This window comes from Felis catus, chromosome B2 (genome assembly GCF_018350175.1).
Source record: "Felis catus isolate Fca126 chromosome B2, F.catus_Fca126_mat1.0, whole genome shotgun sequence".
NCBI classification, from domain to species: Eukaryota; Metazoa; Chordata; class Mammalia; order Carnivora; family Felidae; genus Felis; species Felis catus.
The window spans coordinates 42,124,370-42,132,750 of NC_058372.1; the positions used below are offsets into that span (position 1 = coordinate 42,124,370).

Below are 8,381 nucleotides of genomic sequence, written 5' to 3' on the forward strand. Positions count from 1 at the left end.
GGGAGACGCGGCCCGGTATCCGGGAGCTGGGCCGCCCAGGGCGGGGAGCCCCCAGGCCCTACACCCGCACCCCGCTTCGTCATCGCCCTAAGTCCACACAACCAACCCGGGAGGTAGTGGTGCCCCTGCCCTCTTGGGACAGGGACATTGACGTTGTGCGTCCCAAGCACTTCCTCTTGCGCCACCCCTTCCCCGTTTTCTGACGGGAAGATACCTCCTTCCTTTCCCCAATGGGCTGCAGTTCTGTCCCAACTCCCCAAGACCTTCAGGCTCGGCATGACCTGGCCCGTCTACCTCACCCACTCACCCACCCTCTGCAGAGTCCCACTGGCCTGCTCTCCGTTCCTCTAATTCACCAAAGGCCTTCGCCTGAACGCTCTCCCCACATCCCTTACTCGTCCTCGTGTCCAGGTGGAGATGACAGGCCTCACAGACCTCCCCTGACCGCCCAAAGTGTGGCCCTCCACCAACGCGTGTTCTCCACCCCACTCTTTTTTTCCCCCTCACAGAATCCACTGCAGCTTGTAATTACATATTTATTGGGGCGTTTGTGATTTTAATGGCTGTCTCACTCACTAGACCGTAAGATCCAAGTGGCCAGAGATTGTGTCGTTGGTTTATCCCCCTGTATCCATATTCTCCATGTTCACCTCACAGGGACTTCAAACGTGTGTGGAATGAAAGGAAAAACACACAAAGCCACCCTCTACAGGCTGGCCTTTCTCTCCAGGGTCCTCCAGATGGCCACCTCCAGGGCAGTGGTGATGCCTCCCACCTGGGGGGGGGGGTCTTCTCATTCAGGGCAAGGGTTTGTGCTGGACAGAGAGGCCTGAGGATGGTACCCCCTCCCTCCCCCCCCCCAACACGCACTCCCTACCTAGCAGAGTCCTACCCTGCTCAAGTGGCAATTTCCTTCTGTCTCTACCATAAGGTCACAAGGCAGGCCTATCTAAAAATCCCCAATGCACGCAGACATGCACATGCGCAAAACAACTGTAGGGGGGGATCTTTATAAAGGTCTCTGCTGTTTTAGTGTCATGTTATTGAAACTTCCCCTTCCCCAGAGGGTCAGTTCAGGGCCTTCTGTGTGAAGTCTTTAAACAACAGTGTTTTTAAGAGTCCTCAACAGCAGTGAGATGGAACCCCTCAGGGTCCTGCTTGCTGATTTCAGTTTCTCTCCTCACTCAGGAGAGTCCATGTCTTCCTACTGATTGGCAGTTTCAGGCTGACCCAACGTGGGTAGAAACAAGAGCCCCTGCCGTCTTCTAGAGGCAAACAGGCTTTGCCCAGGATACCTGGGGCTTTGGGAGTCTTCAAGAATCTCCATCCACCTGGGAAAGTCTTCCTTCCAGACTTGCCTTCTCTCACTTGTGATCCCTCCTCTCCGCTCAGGACCGTACTGGCCCCAGGCTGTGGCCTCAGCAGTCCCCAGGACACCAGAAGGGCACATTGTCAGGGCCCAGACTTCAGCAGCTGTAGCTCCGGCTTCCGGACGTGAAGAGGTGGAGTCTCCGGGGCCCCAGACTCTGCCCTGGCTTCAGTCGGCACACAGCAGTGGCTTCCCAGAGATCTTCAGGTCATCAAAGGGCAAAAGAGCCAAGGGCTGAGAAAGAGAATGGAGAGAAGCAAAATCAGGGCCCATGGGGAAAAAGCGGCAGTGGAGGAAGGGAGCTGGGGAGACAGATTGGACCATTTCTCCTCCACCAAATGACAACTCAAGGACATTGGGGAACAAATCTTCCCACTAATCCCCAACATAGCAGCCCCTCTGGGCTAGGCAGAGCCCTGAAGCCTTAGGCAAGCCCTGACTCTCTAAGATATCAGAATATCAGAGCTCCCACCCTGGAGGTGATCTAGCCCATGCGTCTGTTTTTTTGTTTTTTTGTTTTTTTGGCGGGGGGTGGGGGGCAGGGGTGTGGGGGTACTTAGAAAACATTTTGAATATTTTTTTAAGTAAGCTGTAGGCCCAGTGTGGGGCTTGAACCCACAACCCTGAGATCAAGAGTTGTATGCTCTACTGACTGAGCCAGCCAGGAGCCCCAGAGTTTTTTACTTTGAACATTTTTAAAATGGGAAGGACACTATAGGAAATCTAGGTTCCATCTTTCTTCAAAAAATTCCAAGACCTGGCAACACTGGGCCCACATTCTTCCTCTGCAACTATCTGCTGAAGCTGAGTAGAGTGACCCTTGGGCATTGACTCTGGTCCCTCACAGGCCCCATCACCTTGCCTTACACCTATCCTGTCTCACCCATCCACCGTAGCTGCAGGGCTCCTGTTAGAGTCCAAGTTTGGGCTCCCTGGTCTGGACCAACTAAAAAAACAGAGGGGCAGAGGCTTGCCCAAGGTCCCACAGTTGGTGAGTGGCAGAGTCGTGGATTACTCCCGGGGATCCTGACTCTTTGGCCCTTTCAGCCATTATGGTGCCCGTCTCTGCTCTAGGTGCGGGAGGTCCTGGAGAGCAGAGCTGAGCCTATGCCTCTTACGTCCTCAGCCAGGTCCTGGGGAGTCTCGTCTTCCACGTTCCGCAGCAGGGAGTCGGCACCTGCCTCGCACAGAGTGGATGAGATGCTGCTGAGGCCCCGACCTGCCGCAAGGTGCAGGGGTGTGCACCCGTTGAGCATGCGGGCGTCTACGCGTGCGCCAGCCTGGAGCAGGAACTGCACCAGACCCCGCTCCTGGGTCTCCACAGCCAGGTGCAGGGCTGTTTTCCCACTGGTGCCCTCCTGGAGGAGAAGAAGGATGTCAGCCAAGGCCCTCGAGAAGAATCGTGCTGGGCCTGGGCCCTGGATAAGGAGGTGAGTGCCACCACTGCTGACTGCTAGGCAGGGGACTTGGGGCTGGATCAGGCGGTGGGGCAGGCCCTGGGCCGGGCCCCGATTGGTCCTCTCACCTGTGTGTCAATGTCAGCTCCGTTCTGCAGCAGCAGTTCCATGAGTGGCCGGTTCCTCTGCAGGGTGGCGATGTGGAGACAGGCCAGACCTGGGATGGGGTGAGGGTGGGGGCTGCTAATCAGCATCCACCAACTCTCTCCCTCCCTCTCTTCAGGGACCTCCCTACCCCTCAGCCCCAAGGGACTCGCTGCCCACTCAATGCCTCTGATCACAGGAGTGTTAAAACACAAACCCAAAAACCCCCTCAAAAGTCTGAGGGGAAAGGAACTCAAAGTTTCCACCTTTTCAGAGTCATGTTATTGAAACTTTCATGCTTCAGGGGTCAGGTTGCTGAGTGACACCCCACATAGGTGTGCCCTCCCCCAGCACACATTCCCCTCCCCCTTCCCCCTCTCCCCGCCCGCCCCCCCCCCCCCCATCTCTAACTCTACCTGCCTTGAAGCCCCATCCAAAAGCCACCTTCTTCAGAGCTCTCCAGGAGCCTCAGGCCCCAGCCACCCCTCCCCCCCACCCGCCCCGGGGGGGGGGGGGGGCCTGTCCTGCCCTGTGCTTCCTTAGCCTTCTTGCTACCCGCTTTCTGGCGTGGAACCACTCCCCCCACCCCCACCCCCGCCTACAGAACTTGATTCAAAGTGACATCCCTCGCCTCCTTCAAGTCTCTGCTCAAAGGCTGCTGCTCCTTGAGGGTTTCCCTGGTCACTCTCTTTAAAAACCACACCCGCCCCATCCCTCACATTCTAGTTCTCACTCTGCTCTACTTTTCCCACAGCACTTACAGCTTGGTAACCTACTAGAGAACTCACTTCTTATATTTAGTGTCTGCCTCGATCGCTCCCCAGCTCCTGGAATAATGTCTGGCACACACAAGGCCCCCAGTACATTTTTGTTGCATGAATTCACGAGTTCGTCTAATCTCTGTTAAACTAAATATCTTGAGGGCAAGGTTTAGCTCTCGGTTTAGCTCACGGTAGGCTCTCATTAAATTCTAAATCAAGTTCATTCATTCATTCGTTCGTTACTTCAGCAAAAAGGGACTGAGTACCTGCTGACTTAAAACTGGAGGTGCATTGACAGACAAGCTATGAACCTCCTTTTCCTGACAGTGGGGTCCATCTCTTGTCCCCTCCTCATCCCACAGGCCCTGAGGCTGCCCATACCTTGCCAGTTTTGCAGCTGGAGGTCCAGGGAGTGAGGTGGTCCTCGGCCCGGCTCTGGCCGCCCCTCCAGCAGGCAGCGGGCACAGGCCAAGTGCTGGCGCTGGCAGGCCACATGCAGGGCCGTGTCACCGTGTCTATCCTGTAGCACCCGACTGGCCCCCTTCAGCACCAGGGCCCGAACTGCACCCGGCTGGTCCAGATGTACAGCCAGATGGAGTGCTGTCTGTAGGCACAAAGGGTCCAGGACTACTGTAGCATGCTCCCACCTCTGGGGACGTGCTAGGGTGGACACAGGAATTACCAGCTGCCAGCACCTTTTTTGAGGGCAGCTTATAAAGGCTATGGCCCTGGTCTTCCAAGGAAACGCGACCAAACCCTTCCCTCTGTCACTGCCCACCACCCCAGTTCTGGAGGCAGGGTGAGGAAAGTGGGCCCCTGCTCTTCTTAGAGGTCCCCTCAGCCCCTGGAGAAAGGACAGTTGGGGGCAGGGAAGACCTCTGTTATCCTTGGGGGCCAAGTGACAAGGACGGGCTGGAGGGAGGAAAGACAGAGGCACCAGGCAGGCAGTCTCAACCTGGCACACTCCTCTTTTAAGGCTCCATGCAGATGCCGCCTCCTGTATTAATGCTCCCCACAGACGCTGGGTCCCACAGCAGCTGGGGTCACAACTCTGGTCACCATGCTATGAAATCAGGAGTCCCCTAGCCCAGGCTCCAGCACCTTGTGGGCAGAGGCGTGTCTTACTTGCGTGTAGCATCAGCTTCTGTCCCAGGGTCTGGGATGTGGTTTCCTGAGTGCACAGCCCAAGTACCCTCGTGTGGCTGCTGGGAATGGCTGTCAGAGCAGATATAGGTATCTGGGCATAGCCCAGCCTCTCCCCCCACCCACCTGGTAAAGGTTGTTCTGAATGTCCAGGACTTCCTGGGGCAGCAAAGCCAGGCAACAGAGCAGCACGGCTGGGGCCTCGTGAATCACCGCCAAGTGGACCAGCCTGGGAGAGGGAGACCAGGAACAGGGTTTAAGTGTTAGGGCTCAGGCCAGAGACAGTGAGCTAGGGTCCTGGGGTTAGAAGGAAGAACACATCAATCTCTAAGAAGACACACATAGGGTCGGTGTAGGAAGTGAGAGTTTGGGCCAGGAAGTGAGGGTTGGTGAGGGAAGCCAGGATCCGGCGGGTGGGAGTTCCAAGTTCCCATCTCTGGCCTTCAGGGGGGCCTTGGCTGAGTGGGAGCGTGGGCAGGGTGCTGATGGGACAAGGTCCTTCCTGTTCAGCCTGCCCACGCCCCACTCCCCTCTGGCCCCAGGGCCCCACCGGGCCGGCTGCAGCTCAAAGCCAAACTGAAAGCTGCCGGGGTAGCACAGAGGTGGTTTCCGGGGCTGAGCTCCCCACGTCTGCCAACCCCAACAGGGAGGACTGAGAGGGCAGGAGCGGGGTCACCCCCACTCGGGGCAACTCAGTGGTACACATTCCAACGGAGAGAACACAGAAGCTCGTGGAAGAGGGGACAGCGCGGCATCCTGTCCTGCTGCCCTTTCACAGGGGGATCAAGAGGGTCACTCGTCAGACAGCACAGACTGGGTGGGGCCTGACCAGAGGCCCTCCACTCCGAGGACACTTCCAAGGGGAGGTCTGGGCAGTGCAGAAAGTGTGTGTTTGTTGGGGGCCAAAGAGCCTTAATCTCTTGCTCAGGTGGGAGGGGGCAGTTGGGAGGGGAAGTTCCAGTCCTGGGGTTTCCCCACATCAGGTGGGGAAAGCGAAAGCCAGAGCTGGAAGGTCTAGGCCCTGACAGCTGCCTTGGGGCATGAAGTGCCTTGGGGGGGTAGTTTGGGTAAAGGCCTGTCTGGGCTGGGGAGGGGGCTGCTCAGGCAGAAGGGGGGCAGGCTCAGTGGCGGGGCGGCAGGAGAGGCCCAGGAGAGAGTGACTGAGGGAGGGAGGGAGGAACCGCTCTGGAAATCCCCTCGGCCAGGGCCTGTTCTCTAGGTCACATTCCTGCAGCCACCTCCCTCTCTCCCTGTCTCCCCTCCTCCCACTTCCTCTCCCCACTTCCATAAGTCCTATAAGCCGGACACCTCTGAGGGAAGACAGTGCCCCCTCCTCTCTAAGGACCTCCTGGGGAGTCCTGACACACGGCTTCTCCACCGCCCCTAACCCCACAGTCTAGACACGACACCTGTCTTTAACCAGAGCCGGGTAAAGGCTTCTGCTGAGAGGCTGACAAAGGACGGCAGTGCCAGAAGTCACCACTCCCTAGGTCAAAGGTCAGCCAGAGGTATTCCACATGGAACCCCCAAATTCTTGGTTCTGGGCCTGAGGGTTGGTGATCTGGGCGGGATACCAAAAGGCCTGAGGTCATTCCTCTCCCACTCCCTGGGTCCAAACGCTATCTTTGTCAAAGGCCACCCAGGATTAGGACCCTCCCATCTCCTCCAAAAAGCAGGTCAAGACAGACACCTGCTGCCTCCTCTACCCTCCCCACCCCCATTCATTCCAGCATCCCCAGTCTGGGACCCCAGCCCACTCCACTCTGTTCCTCATCCACAAATCCCAGCCACCCCCTCTCTTGACAGTGTTTCTTCTTCCTAAGGGACAAATCCTCAACTGGCCAGTCCCTCCCACCCAAACTACTTCTTACTTCAACTCCCTGCCCCCCCCCCCCCCCCCCCGCCCAGTCCCCACCAAGCTCCACCTGGGCCTGGGGCAGGAAGGGTAAAGTAAAGGGGTCAGACAGGACAGTGAGGGGGACTTGGAGGGCTCAGGAGGTAGGGGTGCCGGTAAAGCTGACTCCAGCCCTCACTTCCCCTTTCACAGCAGAGAAGGAAGTAAGCTGGGCAGCCAGCCGCCTGTCTGTCTGATGGGGCAAGAGTGCTCCAGCCTGGCTCACCCCCTCTTCCTCAGGGCTAGCCTCAGCTCTGCACCCTGCCAGCACCTCCATCCTTAGCTTCCTGACCCCTCCTGGCAACCTGTAACTGGCATCTTTTGTTCCCCGAGACGGGGCATTCTGAGGTCAGGGGCTGGGAATCCCAGATATTGAGCAAACAAGGATACCTACCCTCTTCCCCAGCAAGGAAAAAAAAACCCTAAAAATCTGGACTGGTCAGGGGAATTTTCTCTTCCAAGGGGTGGGTTATTGGTAGCTTTCCGAGCTGCTAGCTGGGTTCCAGGTGTCTGGTAAGGGCCCTACCAGCTCTGCCCACCTCCCAAAGGGAGTGCAGGGAAATGATGCTGGGGCCTCTGGTCTGGGTCCCTCCAGAGCTAAAAAGTGGGCTAAGAGTGAAGTCTGGAGTTTGGAAGAGTGGGGACGGCCCCTTCCAGCGCGGGTGTCTTGAGGGATCCTCACAGAGTGGGTTCCCGGCCTGTTGAGGCTCCTGGCAGGCCCAGAGTTGGCATCGATTGGAAGGGGTCCCTGTCTCAGCTTAGACCCCAGACTCACGTGTCTCCATCCTCCGAGATGTAAGTGAGTGCTTCCAGCTGCTGAGGGCTCAGCGCTCCCGCTGCGGGGAGCGGGGAGCGTGGGGCTGGGTCCTCGGTCTCCGTGCCTCCCAACAAGGGCAGGGGCTCAGTGAGCGACGAGGAGCCATAGGTGGAGTCAGCTCGCTCCCCATCTGTATCTTCCTTCTCCTGTGGCTCCTTGGCTGTTCCCGGAGGATGGGTCCAAGGCTGGGGGCCGCCACTGTCCGAAGGTCCGGAGGCCGGGGCCGGGGTGGGCTCGGGCAGGGAGCGCAGAGAACGCAGAGACTCGATGCCCGAGTCGTACTGGCTCTCATCCGTCTCGTCCGGCCCCTTGCGCGCCTCCGACATGCCCGCGGTGCCGGCCCACGGGGGCCAGGTCCGAGCAGGATCCGGCTCCGGGCTCCGCCGCGCCGCCTTTCCGGGTTGCAGGTCCGCCTTGCGGAGCTGGCGCCCGGCCCGGAGTGGCGTTCTTCCCGGGCTGCGGGGGCCCGAGGGGTCGGCGAGAAGCGCGGGCGAGGCTCGGAGCGCTGGCGGGTTCCAAGGCAGCGGCTACTCCGAGCAGCTGGACTGCCCAGTCGGACGCGCTCTCTCGCCCCGCCCCTCCTGCCCCGCCCCCGACCGACGCTTCCGGACCGAGGCCCCGCCCTCCGGAATCCCCCTTACCCCGCCTTCTGCGTTGGCTCCGAGTCAGGGGTTACCCGGTCCTGAGTCACTCGTGCGTTAATTCACCTATTCATTCATTCATTCACCCATCCATCCTTCCATCCATTCACATTTTCCCCCGTCCTTCTTTTTTTCATTCATTAATTCCATGCATTTTCTTTCCTTCCTTCCCTTCTTCCATTTCTTCATTCATTTTTTCCATTCATTCATTCATT

At 58.4% G+C, this 8,381-nt stretch overlaps 1 protein-coding gene across 1 annotated transcript; it reads right to left on the bottom strand.

Moving 5' to 3' along the window:
• Positions 1 to 522: 522 nt before the first annotated feature.
• NFKBIE (NFKB inhibitor epsilon) lies at positions 523 to 8,104 on the bottom strand. The gene is made up of 6 exons (XM_003986200.5): positions 7,484 to 8,104; positions 4,941 to 5,043; positions 4,053 to 4,275; positions 2,895 to 2,983; positions 2,488 to 2,727; positions 523 to 1,603 (listed from the first exon to the last, which is right to left on the bottom strand). The coding sequence occupies exons 1-6, from the start codon at positions 7,849 to 7,851 to the stop codon at positions 1,538 to 1,540; spliced, it is 1,089 nt and encodes a 362-aa protein (XP_003986249.3). The 5' UTR covers positions 7,852 to 8,104; the 3' UTR covers positions 523 to 1,537.
• Between the last annotated feature and the right edge of the window lie 277 nt (positions 8,105 to 8,381).